The sequence below is a fragment of the Natrix helvetica genome (assembly GCF_964273705.1).
Source record: "Natrix helvetica genome assembly, chromosome: 6".
Lineage (NCBI taxonomy): Eukaryota > Metazoa > Chordata > Lepidosauria > Squamata > Natricidae > Natrix > Natrix helvetica.
In genome coordinates this window covers 74506054-74525614 of record NC_138553.1, presented here as the reverse complement: position 1 = coordinate 74525614, position 19561 = coordinate 74506054, and the positions used below count along the sequence as shown (strand labels likewise).

Here is a 19561-nt window from a genome sequence, read left to right as displayed (position 1 = left end):
GGAACTTTAAGACTTGTGGACTCCAACTCCATGCTGGCTGGGGAATTCTGGGAGTTGAAGTCCACAAGTCTTAAAGTTCCCAAGTTTGGACACCCCTGGTCTACAAACACTTGTGTCAATGACCGAGGGTGGACCTCTTAGCTTAAAATCTTGCCTGAACAGGGACCCTGCTTTCTTATTGACATTGGCCTCTAATTCTTAACTGCTGGTGTCAAACATGGAACTGCAACATTACCTAGCAATTCTGCCCAGCCTGCTTTTTCTACTATTCACCTTTACTTTTGCTACCGTGACTCCTTCAAAGAAGAGAACTATGAGTCAGTGCCAAGTGAAAAAGCATCCTGAAGTTTCTTGGAACAGCCCCCTCCCCTCCTCCCCAAATTCCATTCTGATCAGCTAAGTTCTTTTAGGCAAAAGGGAACTTGCACATTTCACACATGAGAAAAAGTGGGTGGGAAGTTCCAAAAACTGGTTCAGACTTGTTGATGGGACTTCCTAAACCACTTGCACAGGATTAAGAGTGGAAAGCAGCTGCTTGTTTCGTTTCCTGTTCATTTTCCGGGAGGCACGGAGTTCACCCTTTGGTTAGCCGCTGTGCTCCACAGGCCGGGCTCACAACTCATTTCAACTTGATTCTATTCTAACTTACCCTCTCCCATTCAGCATGTTGCTCAACTCTATCCAATTTTGTGATGTTTCCAAAAAAACAACCCCCAACAACCCCAAAACTATCCAATTTTTTAAAATTGTAAATCTGAAATTGCTATTGTGCATGAACCTTTGGTTATACTTTGCCAGAGTGTGTAACTTTTCTATTTGGTAAAGTTTTTTTTTTTGGACGATGTAGGAAGTTAGTACCCACCCCTCTCCTATAAAAATGAAATATTTTAGGAAATATTCAAAGGGCAGAATACTTCCTCTAAAAGGAAGGCAGGAACTCAGCCTCCTCCCCCCCACCTTTGTCAATGGGCCATTAAGGCCTGGGCCAGTGTATTCTACGTAGCACTGGCAATAGTAGTTAGACTTATATACCACTTCATAGTGCTTTTACAGCCCTCTCTAAGCAGTTTACAGAGTCAGCATACTTCCCCCAACAACCTGGGTCCTCGCTGACCTCGGAAGGATGGAAGGCTGAGTCAACCTTGAGCCGGTGAGATTTGAACTGTCGAACTGCAGCTAGCAGTCAGCTGAAATAGCCTGCAGTGCTGCACTCTAACCACTGTGTCACCTCAGCTCTAACATAACAAAGATCTCCTCCTTCAGGCAGAGCCATTCGTGCCTCCCTATTTGGCCTTACACATTTGCAATAACTGACTCTACCCATTACTGGGCCTGTGCATGGATTTTACTGATATTAGAGCAGGCAGAAAAGAACATCTCATTGCACAAAGGGCGTGCATTCTGTAATCTGTGCAAAGCTGCCATATAGACATCAGATCATGTGGCTCCTATCAACATCTATGGGAACAATGCCTTACAAGCGAGGGCCAAAAAGCCAAGATGGTGCTCTCACCACCCTCTTACTAAAGCTGCCATCTTGACTTTTTGACCCGATCTGCGGATGGCAAGCCTGCAACTAACACAACCCATCAAAGGCAAATCACTTCTGCTGATTTACCACCAGCCTATCAAGTACTTAGGTGGTGAAGGCTGGGCAGCACGAGCATACGGCTGCCAACAATTTAAAAGCCAGTCATCGACGCACCCCAATCGGCATCTAAAAAGCCACATTGCAACAGGCGCTGTCAATACCACGCGCAGAACAGCACACACTCTGCTAGAAAGAAGTTCCCTGAAGCGCGAGTCCAAAAGCTCAGAAGACAAAACCTCTTTTCCCGGTGACTCACTCAGATTGAATCCTGCAGCATTATCCTGGCACCAGTGGTGGGTTCTGGATCCCGTTGCAACTGGTACGGTGCAATGGGGCCGGGCGTCCACCACATGCACACGCGCAGAGCGTGCATGCGTACTTACTGCCCGCGATGCTCCAGCTGCTCGGTGGAGCATCGCACAGGCGCCCTACGCTCCGTTTACAGAAGGCCCAAAAACTTCAAATACCGGTAAGAAGCGCGGGCAGGCGGGTCCTCCAGAGCACCAGAACGGTACCTGGTGCTCCCAGCAGGCACCGGGGCATACCGGTTGTATCCCACCACTGCCTGGGACATATATATTTGCCTTCATTTGCAGTCACTTGCTTTGTTGTTTGTATTATTGGTTAGAGTTTTTCTTTGCTGACCTATTCTTCTTCACCCCAGTGACTTTCAGGTACATTGGAGGGTGATGCCGTGCATCACCTCGCACAAATTATTTAAAATTGCTGCCGAATATTAATCCATTTGGTCAAATTAGTTGTTGAGAGTGCTTGCAAAACAGTGAGAAATTTATCTAGCAGCAGGGGTAGAAAATGTTGACTTACTCACCTGACTCCTTCATTGAGATTGTAAAGATCGTGATCTGCGAGGCCCTTTTTCTGGAACACAGCTATGACTCCATTCTGGATACTGCGAGAGAGGGGAAGAAATATAGTCTGAATTCCTAATAATAATACTCCAGTAAGCACCATTTAAGGAACACGGTGGCTCAGCGGCCAAGACACTGAGCTCAATCAGAAGGTAGGCAGTTCGAATCCCTAGCACCGCATAACGGAGTGAGCTCCCATTACTTGTCCCAGCTTCTGCCAACCCAGCATTTCGAAAGCACGTAAAAATGCAAGTAGAAAAATAGGAACCATCTTTGGTGGGAAGGTAACAGTGTTCCATGCGCCTTGGGCGTTTAGTCATGCCGGCCACATGACCACGGAGACGTCTTCGGACAATGCTGGCTCTTTGGCTTAGAAATGGAGATGAGCACCGTCCCCCAGAGTTGGGAATGACTAGCCCATATGTGCAAGGGGAACCTTTACTATTACCTTAAGCACAGTTTTTTTTTTTTTGAGAGGCAAGAACCCCTCAGATGTTAAATTAGACTGTCAAAAGAAAAGATAAAAGACTCTGGAGTCGAATCTTCAGGCCACCTTCAAATTTCCCACTAAGCTAAAACTAAACTCATTTTCCGTTAGGTTCCTGGTTAACTACATTAACTACCATCTTTCAGTCATCTGTTGTCTGACTCAAATGGGGTGACATGAGAGCAGTGTTCCAATATCTCAGGGGCTGCCACAAAGAAGAGGGAGTCAAGCTATTCTCCAAACCACCAAAAGACAGGACAAGAAGCAATGGGGGGAAACTAATCAAGGAGAGAAGCAACTTAGAACTAAGGTGAAATTTCCTGACAGTTAGAACAATTAATCAGTGGAACAACCTGCCTCCAGAAGTTGAGAATGCTCCAACACTGGAAGTCTTTGAGAAGATGTTGGATAGCCATTTGTCTGAAATGCTGTAGGGTTTCCTGCCTAGGCAAGGGGTTGGACTGAACTAGAAGACCTCCAAGCTCCCTTCCAACTATGTTATTCTGTTAAATAATAGCATGGGGAAATCACATTTGTCCTCCATTCTACCCACTTTCAATGGGCATGAAGAAGAAGTAGCATCAACCTCATAACACTGCCTCTAGTCTTTGTCACTGGTGTTAACTCTAGTCTTCCTTAAGATTCCTTAAGAGCAAGCTTAACACAGGTAGATTTATGACCATGATGGAGCCCAAAATTTCTGTTGTTAAGTGAGACATTTGTTAGGTGAATCCTGTCCCATTGTACAACCTTTCTTGGCACGGTTGCTAAGTGAGTCACCGTAGTTGTTTAATTAATAACACAGTTGCTAAGTGAATCTGGCTTCCCCATTGACTTTCCTTGTCAGAAGGTCACAGAAAGTGACCACTTGACCCCGGGACACTGCAACCGTCATAAACATGAACCAGATGGCCAAGCATCTGAATTTTGATCATGTGACCATGGGGATACCGCAACGGTCGTAAGTGTGAAAACTGATCCTGAGATTTCAGTGCCTTTGCAACGTGGAACAGTCACTAAAGGAACTTTTTCTAAGTCAAGGACTACCTGTACTTTTTTTTTTTACCCACATCTTTGTAACAGATTTTTGAGGCTGTTTAGTTTTATGGTATTAAGTGAAACGTTGGGCTGCTACGATGTTTGTTCAAACCAAATTGCACAACCTCAAAAAAAAATTGCTGCCCAACCTGCCTTCCATTGAGGACCTGTATATTGCTCAAGTCAAAAAGAGGGTTGTAAAAATATTTACAGACCCCTCACATCCTGGACATAAATTGTTTCAACTTCTACCCTCAAACGATGCTATAGGGCACTGCACACCAGAACAACTAGATACAAGGACAGTTTTCCCCCCGAATGACATCACTCTGCTAAACAACCAATGTCCATAATGCTGTCAAATTATTTACTAAGACTATTATTCTTCTCATCCTTCCTAGTACCTATCTCTTCCCACTATAACCATGTTGCTTGTATCTTTACAATTTATATTGTTTTACTTAGTCCTCTAGTATGATTTGATTGCTTATTGAGTATCCTGTGACTATCACTGTGTTCTATCTTATGATTCTTGATCAATGTATTTCTATTTTATTTTTCTTTATGTAAACTGAGAGCATCTGCACCAACGATGAATTCCTTGTGTGTCCAATCTCACTTGGTCAATAAAGAATTCTATTCTATTCTATTCTGTTCTGTTCTATTCTATTCTATTCTATTAACTCTACTCTACTCTACTCTACTCTACTCTACTCTCAAAACCAATATGGCACATCAGGAGCAGGGCAGAGAAATGGAGTAAAAATAAAAAATGCAATCAAAACCTGGCATCCTTTTAATGTTTTTTTTTATTTTTATATTTAAATTAAATTTTACTTTTTAAAAAAATGCATCTTATATAAGAAAGAACGAGGGCTTTGATCTTGTAGTCACGATCAGCAGCGTTGACCTTTTTAAGCCCCTTTGCTGCAGAGGCCCTTTGTCTGGGAATTCTGGAATGAAAGGAATGCTTTGCCTGTCTACAAACTCCCTGTGCTCTGCCCTTCAGACCACCAGCGGTTCCAAAACAAAAAAACAACAACAACCCACCGTCCCAAATACCCAACCCCACTGACTTTGGGGCCCCTCCAAATTAAGCTAATGGTGTGCACCATTTCTTTTGACTCAGCTGCAGGTAGATGATGGGGACCGTTTTTCTAATTAAATCAATGCCTTTGCAGTGGGCCGGTAGTGATTCTCAGTCATTCAGGTGATGGTTGTCCCAAAGGGGCTTTTTTCAAGAGGCAACTGGACTTCCTTGTTTTTTTTTTCTTTCGAAGACTTTTTGCTTCTCATCCAAGAAGCTTCTTCAGCTCTGACTGGATGGTGGGGAAATGGAAGGATTGATATTCCTTGCAGGCAGCTGGTCATTTGCATATTTTTACAGCAGGGGTGTCAAACTTGATTTCATTGAGGGCCGGATCGGAGTTGTGTTTGAACTCGGGGGACCATGGTGTGTGTGGCCAGCTCGGCATCACTCGTGTCGGGGGCACCTGTGGTGGCCCAAGCACTCTGCCAGTGAAAACGGGTTTCCAAGCTCTGTTTTTGGCTGGGACAGCCTCCTGCAACCCTTTGCCAGTGAAAATGGAGCTTGGGAGGGCTGCCTGCGACCCTTGTGAGCTCCGTTTTTGGCTGGGACAGCCTCCTGCAACCCTCTGCCAGTGAAAATGGAGCTTGAGAGGACTGCCTGCGACCCTTGTGAGCTCTGTTTCTGGCTGCAACGGCTTCCTGCAACCCTCTGCCAGTGAAAACGGAGCTTGGGAGGACTGCCTGTGACCCTTGTGAGCTCCATTTTTGACTGGGATGGCCTCCTGCAACCCTCTGCCAGTGAAAATCGAACTCGTGAGGGCCGCAAGCAGCCCTCGCGAGCTCCATTTTCACTGGCAGAGACACCACAGGCCGGTCCTTTGTTGTTTCCAGAGCGGCCCATGGGCCAGATTTAAGTACCCCGTCTCCGGGCCTTGAGTTTGACACCCTTGTTTTAGCTGGTTGTTGAAGCACTTGGAGGTTTATCTGCGTCATCAGCGTGCATTTGCAATGCTGTACTGAAATCCCAGGTTACAACAGGACGGTTGCTAGAATGGATGTGTCTGCACGGGTGGTCTCATTTTGCAGAAGAGGCAGATAGCTGCTCAGCAGAAGAAGGGATGCCAGCGAGTAACAACAGCAGGAAATTAAAACTGGCAGTGACACCAGCAAGGCAGAAATGCATAAAAAGACCAAAATAGAAAACATTGAGTTGCCCTTTCTCTCTTCCTTTCCCTTTCTACTTTCACTTCATAAAAGCAAGCAAAGAATCTTAATATTTGAACTTTTCTTGAGGAAAAAAAATGCTGTATCAACTTGCTAAGTTGCAAATGTGTCTATTTTGGGTTGACACACTCAGAACAAGTTAGACTTACTGGTTTCTTACAATTAACCTGCAAAAGCCACTCCTCACTCTCAGTTTAAAACACCACAAGTGTGTTTATATCAGAGATGTCAAACTCAAGGCCCGTGGGCCTTGGACTGCAGCTTCCGTAGGTGTCAAAAGGATGGTATCACAATGATATTGTGTACAACATGTCAGTGCATAAATAGTACTGTTGTATAATTTTGCCAACAGCACCTGAACTCAGGCAAGTTATGTAGTTACATCATTTATGCAATGATGTATTATAACATAGCTATAACCTGTGTACAGGTGTGTAGTCACAATCTTCATGCAAGTTGAGGGAATAAGAATTGTCAAAGACATTCAATGTAAAGTATGAACCAGTGGCTACCACCTTTATAAAAGATTTACTGTTCAGTTTGGAAAAGGCTGCCTTCACCACCCATCTTCACATTAATGAGGGTTTGTCCAGCTTCAGCTATTATAATGCCACCCCTAAAACAAAAGTAGATCCCTGGATCCCTTTGGCAGCTGGGCTGAGGAGAAAGGAAAAAAAAAAGAGGAGGAATGTCAGAGTCGAAGTGCTGCTCAGTTTATTCTGGACAACTAAATCATTCCATCAGGCATCTCAAGCCAGCCAAAGATTGTGCAGCCAGGAAAAAAAAAAACTCCCGTATTTCATGCTTGCGTAACAGGACATTCTTGGAAGGATAGAGGTGGTATCAAGGTTAAAAATGTGCAATAAGTAACTCCGATAAATAAAAACCCTTCTTATTTGCCTACTGAAAATCTGTCAAAAAAGAGCTTTTGGCTGCTGCTTTAGGAAAGGCCAGTGCAGATAGAAACCAGACAGAGCGCTTTGGGTGAATTCATTCGGAAGGTTATGCCCAAGGAAAGTCAGTGCATATTTCAAAACAGCGGTCATCAACTGGTGGTCTGTGGACCACTGGTGGTCCACAAGAAAATTTGGGTTGTCTGCAGAAAAATTATTTGCATTTTTTATATTGCACTAAATCAGGGGTCCTCAAACTACGGCCCCTGGGATGGGTACATGCAATGAACGCTTGTGTTGGTGCAGAGAGTCTCCCCCTTCGGAGTCTTTTTGTGTGGGTCAAAGTGGGGGGAAGAAATTCTGACTTGGAGTCTGCTTCAGTGTCCTGGTGCCGGGCTTTGGGCGAAGGCTGGAGGGAAGCGCCACTGTTGGCAAACAGCCGGAGGACCCTGTTCCAGTGGGACTGTATCATGGCCTGGAACTGGCTGACCATCTCAGGCCACTGAGCCTCCGGGCGCCGGTACCTGGCCTTGCACTCCTGCAGGTCTATCCCTCTGCTTGGAAAGCCTTTGCTCATAGTCCTCAGTGAGGTGCTTCTGCTGAGCCTCCTTCTCGGTCAGATCCAATTTGAACTGAGCCAGCTGTTTTGCCAACATGGTGGCTGCTTAGCTCCAACAACTGCTTCCTGTTGGGGCCCTAAGGAGTCCGGGCGGGCAGGCAAAGTGTGGTTAGGAGGGAAGGGGTGAGTACTGGCTGGCAAGGCACCCCTCAACATGAGTGTCATCAAGTTGGCCATGCCCACCCAGTCACATGACCACCTAGCCACACCTACCCAGCCAGTCATTAGGCAGATCATATTAGGAATTTAGTAGTCCCTGACATCCAAAAGGTTGGGGACCCCTGTTTGAAAGCATCTGATGTGCTTGCACGAAGCAAATGCAAGTTAGGAAACAATGAGTAGGCAATGCTTTGGCAAAGAGATGCATCTCTGGACCATGTTTATATTAGTGCATAGTTCAAAAGCTGATAAAGCTTTCCAACCAGTTGGAAATGATTTCCACTGTGCATTTCAGTGGTTTCCCAGAAAGGTCACCGCCAAAAGCAGTAATTTTCCTGGAATGCCTAACCTTCTATTTCCTGATAGATCAATCTCGGTCATAGAGTACATTTTGTTTATAACCAAGAAATCTTTTCCAGTTTTTGAAACCCTTGAGCAGGGTATCCTGCCGGACCGTGGGCAAGAGTTGCTGGATGGAAGCACCAGTCGTGACGCTTCTGCTCCTGCCTGAAGGGGGGGCGGGAGTGATGCTTTCTCCTATGGTTTTAACTCTTAAGTAGAAGTTTGGAATGAGGCCTTATGAACACACAAGGATACCTGACTTTGTGTCAACGTCATTCCGAGTGGAGAAAACAGGCTGTGAAAAAATCCTGCACCTCTACAATCTGTCATGGCTGCATCTCTCCTTAACCAAGCTTCATAAGCGGATAGTCCAGGGGTCGGCAAACCCTTGGCTCTGAACCTGCATGTGGCCCTTTCATCACTCTTGCTATGGCTCCCTGTCACTGGTCGGCTCTACAATTGATAGGGCTTTTGGTTAGGGCAGATAGATGCCACACTAGGGATGCCGCACTAGGAGGAGACTCTATGGTGGGGGAACCGGACTTCCAGTTGGCAGAGGAAAAAGGACGCCACGCTAGGAGGAGACTCTATGGTGGGGGAACCGGACTTCCAGTTGGCAGAGGAAAAAGGACGCCACGCTAGGAAGAGACTCTATGGTGGGGGAACTGGATTTCTGGTTGGCTCCAGAATTCAACAGGGGGCTTCCAGTTAAGACCTTTGTGGCTCTTTGAGTGTTTAAGGTTGCCAACCCTTGGGGTAGCCTGACATTAGCAATGGGGCACATTTTGTTTTACTCACTGGGGCTGCAGTAGAAAGTAGGTATTTGAGCTGTTTTCAAACCCACTTTGTGCGCGCACAAAGCACACTGGGTGTTACACCGGTTGAATCCCAACACTGGGCTGCCCCTACACTGAAATATGCTGCCCCTAGAGATAAAGTATAGGTAGTCCAGAGAAAATTAGGCCTGAGGGGTGGCATGAGAGCATTATTCCAGTATTTAAGGGGCTGCCACAAAGAAGAGGGGGATCAACTTATTTCCCAAAGCACCAGAAGGCAAGACCAGAAACGATGGATGGAAACTAATCAAGGAGAGAAGCAACCTGGATTTCAGGAGAAACTTCCTGACAGTGAGAATAGTTTACCAGTGGAACAGCTTGTCTTCAGAAATTGTGGGTGCTTCTTCACTGCAGTTCTTTTAGAAAATACTGGACAGCCACCTGTCTGAAATGGTATAGGGCCGGGATGGCGAACCTATGGCATGCATGCCACAGGTGGCACGCGGAGCCATTTGTCAGGGCAAGCGAGGTGTTGCCCTGTCAGCTGGCCAGCGTGCATGTGCGCTGACCAGCTGAGTTCAGCCTTTTTTAAAGCCATTTTTTGACCTCCCCAGGCTCCAGAGGTTTTATAGGAGCCTGGGAAGGGCGGAAACAGCCTTCCCCACCCCCCGGAGACTTCAGGAGCATCCCTGAAGCCTCCAGAGCGCAAAAAACTGGCCCTACGGGCAAACAGGAAGTTCAGGAACGGACTTCCGATTTGCTCATAGGGCTGGTTTAAGCCCTCCGGAGCCTTCAGGGAAGCCTCCGGAAGGTCCCTGAAGGCTCTGGAGGACTAAAAACGACCCAACAGACAAACCGGAAGTCACTGAAAAGTTCCATTCCTGAACTTCCTGTTTGCCCGTAGGGCCAATTTTTTGTGCTCTGGAGCCTTCAGGAAAGCTCCTGAAGCCTCCAGAGGGCCTCCGGGGGAGGCTGTTTTCGCCCTCCTCAGCCTCCTATGAAGCCTCTGGAGCCTGGGGAAGGCGAAAAAAGCATGCAAAAAATGGGGGGTCGCACCTGTCAAGCACGCATGCACGCTGGGGGGGGGTGTCTCACGTTGCATTATGGGTGTGGCACGCCCACACATGACTCCCCCTGAGCTCCCCCCACTTATGGCACGCAAGGCAAAAAAGGTTCGCCATCGCTGGTATAGGGTCACCCGCTTGAGCAGGAGGTTGGGCTAGAAGACCTCTAAGGTTCCTTCCAGCTCTGTTCTGATTGAAGACTAACTAGGATAGAGACCTTTAGATTTAGTCCAGCCAGCTTGATAATCATAGGTCTTCAATAAGGGGGGGGGACTTGTGGGTTCAGCGCAGCCTTCCAGTTTTTCAGGTGGTTGTTCAAGGACAAAACAGCTAACTTTTCAGAAGCAGAGTTTTGTTTTATTTTCCTGCAAAACAAGGAGGAATTGAGAGCAGGAGGCATCTGGGAGGCGAACTATTGCTTTCTCTTCCACGTTTCTATTGACATGGCAAATGGAAATTCGGCGATTGGGGAAAAGGGCTGCCTGGGGAGGGTTAGGTTTATTACAGATGGAAACGCTTGTATCCAAGGGGCTTTGGTTCCCAAGATAAAACTGTTTTTTTCCCCAAACAGGGCAAAACAACCAGCTCCACGCTTTCTGTTTCTTGTAATCTCCTGTATGATACGTTCACTGAACAAGCTTGTGGCCCCCAATTCTCAAAACATCAGTTTTCCTGCCTTTAAGGCTACCGTATTTTCAACAGCTTCCAATTTTCCTATGGTCCTGCAAAGCTTGTTACTTGACACAATCCTGGTGACTATCCTCCCTTCCAGTGGTGGGATTCAGCTGGTTCGGACTGGTTTGGGCAAACAGGTTGTTAAATTGCTGGCTGGCCCTGCCCCTTCCAGGTGTCCACACACACCCCATTTTGGCTCCCAGGTAAGTGCAGGGAGGCCTACTAGGCCCAAAATGGGGTGCAGGGTGGCCCCTCACCATGGCCCGTTTTTGCTCCCAGGAGGCTGCAGGAAGGTCTATTAGGCCAAAAACAGGGCACGGGGACGGCACTGTCCCTCCCACACCCCATTTTTGCTTCCAGGAGGGTGCAGGAGGCCAAGTGCTGCCTGTCACACCTCCTGGCCACACACCCCCCAACTAGTCATTAGGGCAGAGAACCGGTTGTTAAATTATTTGAATCCCACCACTGCTCCCTCCCCAATACAATTTTCTAGCAATTCTTCCATTTCCTATTAGTTTTAGTCCTTGACGTATGACCATAATGGGGATTGGAATGTCCATCACTAGATGATGCAGTCATTAAGTGAGTCACACTGATTTTGCTATCTTTTTCGCTGTGGTCGTTAAGTGAATCATATGGTCATTAAAAAAATCAGCTTTCCCCATTGACTTTGCTCGTCAGAAGTCCCAGAAGGTGGTAAATGGTGGCCCTGAAACATTGCAACTGTCACAAGTACATGTTGGTTGCCAAGCAACGAGATTCTGATCATGTGACCATGGGGATGCCACAACGGTATTAAGTACTTTGGACTGATCATACGTCATTTTTTACAGCCCCATTGTAGCCTCAAAACAAATGTTAAATGAATGGGACATAAGTCAAGGATTCTCTGTGTGAGATTTTATAGGCAGAAGATGAGAAAAGCTGGAAGAGGAGAAATCCTTCTAGGATTGCTGTGGTGGGGCAGTGGTGAGAATGCAGTATTGCAGGCTAATTCTGCCGACTGCCAGCAGTTTGATTATCACCGGCTCCAGATTGACTCCATCCTTCTGAAGTGGGTAAAATAAGGACCCTAGATAGTTGGGGACAATATGCTGACTCGGTAATCAGCTTAGAGGTCTCTAAAGCACTGTGAAGCAGTATATAAATCTAAGTGCTATTGCTATTGTAAGAAATGTTGAGATTGCACTTAGAAACACCATCCTGAAATTTTACCAGTAACCTAGCCAGTGAGTGGGGAGCACAGGTAAGTTTTGTTTTTTAGGTGAGCAGTGAAAGGCCTGGATACGTAAAGGTTCCCCTTGCACATATGTGCTAGTCGTTCCCGACTCGAAGGGGTGGTGCTTATCTCCGTTTCCAAGCCGAAGAGCCAGCGCTGTCCAAAGACGTCTCCGTGGTCATGTGGCCGGCATGACTAAATGTCGAAGGAGCACGGAACGCTGTTACTTTCCCACCAAAGGTGGTTCCTATTTTTCTACTTGCATTTTTTACGTGCTTTTGAACTGCTAAGTTGGCAGAAGCTGGGACAAGTAATGGGAGCTTACTCGGTTACGTGGCGCCAGGGATTCAAACCGCCGAACTGCTGACCTTTCTGATCGACAAGCTCAGCGTCTTAGCCACTGAGCCACCGCGTCCCTGGAAGACAGTGATGAATTAGCAAGCAAACCCAGAGGTTCAATATTTGCAAGTCCTCCTAACAACTTGGCTAGTCAACAAAAGGCTTAATAATGGAGGGAAACAGGCAAAGCAAGTTTGTAATCTCTGGGTCTCTGATGATGAAATGAATTCTCTGTTCCTTTCCTAATATTTAGATGTTGAATCCCTAGCATGCAGTTCTTGCTCTCTCTTACTAGGAGGTTCTCCTTATCTTCAAAAACTGAGAGAAAATTGTCAGGTCTCAGTAGTTTTGTCACCAAATTTCTTCCCCTTAACGACTTACAGGACTCACGCTCTGAGCCAATGCAGAAAACTCAAACGACCTGCATGATTGAGCAAAACTCAGATTTTAACCTTCCAGTTTCATTATAGAATAAATTATTCCCTTTTCTTCCAGGGCATTGTCTTTGGCTGCTAATGGAGCTTTGTCGCTTCCGTTTCAAAGCACTGAAATGAGAATTTGTGGTAAGACAGGGATGGTGTCACAGTTCCCACCGATGCCCTCATTAAATCATGAGCCTCGAGCCAAGCTTCAAAAGAAATCCAGCTATTTTTCCAAGCGAAGCCAACTCTGACCTCACTTAATTCACGCCTCGGCTCCAACCCTGTTCCCCCCTCCCCGCAAGGTGTATCATCAGTCACATTCCCCAAGGAAGCAATTTCCCATTGTTGGAAGAAATGTCTTTCTGGGTTCAGTTCCAAGTGGGGGCAAAGACACTGGAAACATGGAGGCTGCTTGGAAAGATGGTTTAATGGTGGACAGGATCACATGGCTTGAGCTCCTGAACAGAAAAGGGCGGAGACGCTGAAAGTTCCTGGTTTTGTGCCCTCTCTGGGCTTTGAACTTGAGCTTATATTCTAATTGGTTGTCAGACTCCCATGGCCCATGCAGGGGCAACTCTGTAGGATGTCTCCCAGGCTTGCTTGACTTGCTGGACGATGATGTAATCTTCCCAGGTTCCATGTGATGAGATGGGTAAAGGGCTAATACTATCTTGTCCATGCCTTAATCCCATCAGAGCTGAAGTGGGGGGGGGACCTTTGTTACATAGAATAGTCAGGCTCAGGCCTTAATAGCTCATTCATAAAGGTGAGGGTGCTGAGTCTCTTGAGTTTCTACTTCTCTTTTTAGGGGAAATATTCTGCCTTTTTAATATTTCTCAAAATATGTCATTTCTCTAGGAGAGGGGTTGGTTTTAACTTCCAACAATAAGATGTAGAAGTCCCTCCCTCCGGCAACTGTGGGTCACCATGGAAATGGCCTTGACATAGAGATGGCTGGAATGTACTTTTGCTTTGACTGAAGTGCAATTCCCTTGCTGCAGCTGCGAGGCTAGGTTCCCCATCCCCCTGCCTATGGCAACTCGAGAGCAGGTCAGGGATGCTTCGCGAGTTGACAGATGGGGGCTTACTTCTGGCCTTATTTCCCCCAACAACCCCCCCAACCCCCAATTTGGAATTCTGCTAGCTGTTGAGTAGGATTACTTTGCAAAAGTGAGCAGCAAAGAAAGAAGCAGGGAAATAGAGAGATGGAAAAAAAGCACACTTCAATGATAAAAATGGAACTACAGATCTGAGGGCCTTTACATGTCAATTCCCAACTCTTCTCATAATTTGGGGAGTTCCAACACATCGACACCAGGCTGGGGTCTGGGTTGAAAAAAGCTCTTTGGGGGGCTCCAGGCTATCTCTCCATCTGGTTTCTTGGATGTCATCACTTTTCTCTTCAACTATGTAGCCTTAAAGTCTCTTGTGATTTTGAGAGGGACCAAGTTCCTTTAGGTATTCACGTACCTATAAGGAGAGGGGAATCATATGCAAATTTATCCTAGAGAAAAGAGGACTAAGGGGAACTTGATAAGACTTGGATACGAGTTCCATATTGTCACAACTAAAGATTAGGTAAAGGTATGGTTCCCCTTGCACATATGTGCTAGTGGTTCCCGACTCTAGGGGGCGGTGCTCATCTCTGTTTGAAAGCCGAAGAGCCAGCGCTGTCCGAAGACGTCTCCGTGGTCATGTGGCCGGCATGACTAAACAGCTTATGCGTACAGAACGCTGTTACCTTCCCACCAAAGGTGGTTCCTCTTCTACTTGCATTTTTTTTTACATGCTTTCGAACTGCTAGGTTGGCAGTAGCTTGGACAAGTAACGGGAGCTCACTCTGTTATGCAGTGCTAGGGATTCAAACCGCCGAACTGCCGACCTTTCTGATCGACAAGCTCAGCATCTTAGCCACTGAGCCACCGAGTCCCTTAGCTTAGTTAGGTCAAAATAAAAAAGCCAATTAGGAGAACCCGCTCACAACCATGGAAAAGGCAGGGCTTTAGAATAACCATAAGTGTAAGATATATTATAGATGTACAGTATATTGGTTTAGTCTTGCTTCAACATAATATCTTCTATGTTCTCTTACTCCCAGTCTCAAAGATTGCAACTTTGTGAAGTAATGAAAATTCAGGTAAGTACTATCCTATTTCAGGCCTCCTGAAAACAATGGTTTTAATGTCTTTCTGGTAACAGGAAACCATGGCCGAACTATTTAGACTGCAGGTGCCTTTTTCAGTGCTCAATGAAAGTAATCCAAAGAAATCTAATTTGGAGCTCAAATTTCTCTCTGTCTCTGTCTCTGTCTCTGTCTCTGTCTCTCTCGGATGTTAAACCCACATGCTGGTACCTTTCAGATGACTCGGGGGGACCCATATCTCTAAACAAGATTTTTGGAACATTAATTCGTGTTCACAAATAATTGTATGGGTCACAATATAATTATGCCTCACCTGAGCTTTCCAACAAACGTAAAGGAAATTTTAAGTGAAATAAACTGAACACAGTATATTCTTCTTCAAAATGTCAGACAATGGAAGGGTGTATGTGTGTGTCTGGAATTAGAAAAAGCGAAAGACCCCCTTGAACTGAGCTCAGCTGCATGGACATGTTTTCTTGCCAACGTCGGTGCAAAATGCTCCAGTTGTTGCAAAATGCGGTAGCCCACATGGTTTTGTGCAGACCCCGGTGGGCACTACCTCCTGCAGGAGCTGCATTGGCTGCCAATTTACTTCCGGGTACAATTCAAGGTGTTGGTTGTCACCTTTAAAGCCCTTCATGGCTAGGGACCAGGTTATCTGAGGGACCGTCTCTTGCCGGTCACATCTACCCAACCCATCAGAGCAGGGAGATAGGGAATGTTGTGGGTACCATCCCTGAGGGAGATACACCTGGTGGGACCCAGAAGAAGGGCCTTCTCCATGGTGACTCTCTCTCTCTCTCTCTGGAACATCACCCCCGCCCCCACAGAGATGAGAATGGCCCCCCACTCTAATTCTCTTCCGGAAAGCGCTGAAGACCTGGTTGTGCCAGCGGGCCTGCGAAACCCAGAGTGGGATGGAGCCCATTAAATGGCCCGTGTGATCTGCTGTCGCTGGAGCAGGAGGTAGGGGGTGGTTTTATTATATTAATTTATTGGAGTCTTTTTATTAGTTTTACTGTTTTAAATGGGGTTTTACACTTGGTGAGCCACCTTGAGTCGCCACGGGTGAATAGGCGGCAATCTACATTATAAATAAACAAACCAACAAACGTGATAGAGATGGCTTGCTACCATCTGCTTTTGGGGATTTTCTGGTGGTCTCCTATTCAACCAGGCGCAACTAGCCAGGTGCGACCCCAAGTCGAATATGGACAGAGGTATTAAGAAACCGTGCTGATGTCTAATCCTTCCCTTAAGTGCTGTTTTGACGGATATGGAGGGAGGTGAAGACAAACATCCGGACCTGTGGCTCTTAAATGATACAACCTCCAGACGCAATTTGATTAGTTTCCACCCATTGCTTCCTGAGGGTAGAACAAGAAGCAATGGGTGGAAACTAATCAAGGTGAGAAGCAACTTAGAACTGAGGAGAAACTTCCTGACAGTTAGAACAATTAATCAGTGGAACAGAAGTTGCCTCCAGAAGTTGTGAATTCCCCAACACTGGAAGTCTTTAAGAAGATGTTGGATAGCCATTTGTCTGAAACGGTATAGGGTTTCCTGCCTAGGCAGGGGGTTGGACTAGAAGACCTCCAAGGTCCCTTCCAAATCTGCTATTGTATTGTTATTTTAGGCCATCAACAAGAACAAGGCTTAATACGTTTGTGGAAAAGTGTAATTCTGGCTACTTGTTTGCCAAAAGGCCTTCTGTGATCAGCCTCACCCAGAATGACTTTCAATTCACTTTCTAATGCTTCAAAGGCATGTTAACTCCTCCCTCACCATTGGCAGTGGCATGCTCACCACACCCATGCGCAAACACTAAAATTAGTCAGGAAAGCATTTGTACAGAACTCAAATATCAATAGGGTCACATGCACTTTAAAAGTTCAACCAATGAATAATTGATACATAGATGAATTGAAATATTCAATAACTAATTGGATTAACAATGGAAAATTATTACTGGAGTTGAATAGGTTACATTATAAGTATTCTATATTCTATGGTTGATTGGTGACATTGTGGTTAATTGAAAGTAATGATACGAGTCGATGGGAAATCTTTTTTTTTTGTACTGCTATTTTTATTTTTTGTAAGACCGATAGATAGAGATAGGTGATTTTATAATTTTACAAAGATTTATTGTTGCTTAATAGATAATTAAGGATCTAAGGGAATAAGGTTTGTTTGAAATGAAGGATTAGTAATGGTAACCTGAACACAGGATGCTCAATGATAGTGATGTTTTTAGTCATGTTTGATGGATAACCAGTGATTTTATTTCTAATTATAAAAATTGATGCACAAAAACCTGTAACCAAATGACATGCTTGACGAAATTGAGGAAAGTTTTTTGTATGTGTTGTTTTGTATGTATGTGTGTGTGTTGTAGTTGTGCTGATAAATAAATAAAGGGAGACTGCCTGGTTTACTGCCTGGATGGTCCTCTGTAATGAACCGAAGGACAGAAAGGGGGAGTAGTGAGCTCCCTCCCATATTTGGGCATACCAGGGGTTGTAACACAAATACATACATACATACATACATACATACATACATACATACATACATACATACAAGTTCAATCAATCAAAGAGTCCGTGTTTGCCTTCATTGAAACCAAGACCAAATGGGCAGGAGATGGCAAAAGATCAGACGTTTGTCAGGACCTTGTTCATCTAACACAGGGGTGTCAAACTCAAGGCCCGTGGGCCACATCCTGCCTGCAGACTGGTTAGATCTGCCCCACGGTGCTTGCAGCGACTCTACCAGTGAAAGCAGAGCTCAGGCTCCATTTTCGGCTGCAACGGTCTCCTGCAGCCCTCTGCCAGCGAAAACGGAGCACGAAGAGGGCAACGTGCGGCCCTACCGAGCTCCATTTTCGCTGGCAGAGGGCTGCAAAAGGCCTTCGCATCTAAAAACAGAGCCTGGGTTGGGCCACATGCGGCCCTCACGAACTCCGTTTTTGCTGGCAGAGGGCTAGCAAAACAAACTGCTAGCAAAAGTGGCATTTGATCACACAAGTGATGTCGAGCTGACCATGGCCGCTTTGGCCATGTTCCCCTGAGGTCAAACCCAACCCTGATGTAGCCCTCAATAAAATCAAGTTTGATAACCCTGATCTAACACATTTTATTAAAAGTCATATTTGGAAAGGGTATTGCCAAACTCCTTCTGAGGTAAAATTCCAGTGGAAGAAACAAATAAAAAGTCTTACATTGTGCAATTTATGTAAATGCAAGTTTTCATTCTTGGTTGGCTTAATCATAATTTCATCATCTTCCTGGCAAATAGTGTAGCCTAACTCTTCATAGGAAGCCATAAATGGACAATTCACCCTACTGAGGGCGGCTATAAAAGAAACTGTAAACTTTATTGGTTTAATGTTAATGAGAATAATAATTTATGGAGGAATATAAGTTTCCCAATCACATTAATATTTAACAAGCTTTCTATTATTCAGCATCACGTACAACCTATGTGAGGCCATCATAAGCTCATTAGAAAATAACCAATATTACTACAAAAGTACAATGTTTGGAAGCGCTAACTAGCAATGATATATTACTTCACTGAGTGGTGTGGCACCTTGAATATGAACAGATTTATTATGTTATGACTATGATGCTATGCTATGGTGACACTGGACACGATGAAATGAAATATCACTAACCTCAGAGGACAAATATTCAAAGAAGATTTTGGCAACAATTCATAGAATCGTAAAAAAAAAAAAGCTATCTAGGTGTTTTGTGATGACAGATTGAAATATGTTTCCTTTAAGTACTGAGTGGCGAAGAACTTTCACATTCATAAATCTAACATTAAAAGCCAATAAAGTTTATAGTTTCTTTTATAGCCGTCCAATGTCTGATGAACTCCATAGACTGAGTGGCTTACTCACTCAAAATTATGAGGAAGGTTTGAAGGTACACCTTTGGGTGTGGTGATTACACCACAACTGTCATAACATGGAGGGAATTGTGACCTACTTATGAATGCTGTCAAACAATTTGCTGTCAAAAACAAAGGGTAAATGGCACAGGATAAAGGTTAAGATTTCCTAAACATATATGTTCATCTAGATACAGATTAAGATCTTGCATCATGCAAGTAAGTCCTCAGTTAAGAGGTTTTATTGAAACAAACATTTTTGCTGGGAGAAATGCACAATATTTACTATGAGAGAGAGACTTAACTTATGTGGTTCAACCTCATAAAAAGGCTAACAGTTCTAAGTGCGCATAGTTTTGTTGCATTCAAATATGGCCCAAGTATTTGTAATGGTTATTGAAAAAAATGATGCAACTTGATTTTTTTCCCTTTGATGATCCTGGGAAAATGGAATTTCCAAGCTGATATGGTTGGTTCTTCTGCTGTCTCAGATTTTTTCCCCTTTTTTTCTTCCTTTTCCTTTCCTTTCCATCAGCTGGCTTTTGATACTAACGTGGGACTTGAACTCACGATCTCCTACTTTCCAGCCTGGTGCCTTAACCACTAGGCCAGCGATGGCGAACCTTTTTTGGCGCACGTGCCAAAAGCAGGGGGAGCGCAGAGGGATCGTGCACAGGTGGGCTGCACCCATAATGCAATGTGCAACCCCCAGCATGCATACACGCATGACAGGCTCCCCCCCCCCCTTTTTGCATACTTTTTTCGCCTTCCC

At 45.2% G+C, this 19561-nt stretch overlaps 1 protein-coding gene across 4 annotated transcripts in view; it reads right to left on the bottom strand.

Annotated features, from left to right (window-relative positions):
• Positions 1-19561, bottom strand: part of PRR5 (proline rich 5) — an 86242-nt gene that overhangs the window by 20835 nt on the left and 45846 nt on the right. For all 4 annotated transcript variants that reach the window (XM_081957038.1, XM_081957039.1, XM_081957037.1 and 1 more), the window contains one exon: positions 2421-2501. In XM_081957038.1, the coding sequence (XP_081813164.1) occupies positions 2421-2501 (81 nt within the window). The remainder of the gene's footprint in view (positions 1-2420; positions 2502-19561) is intronic.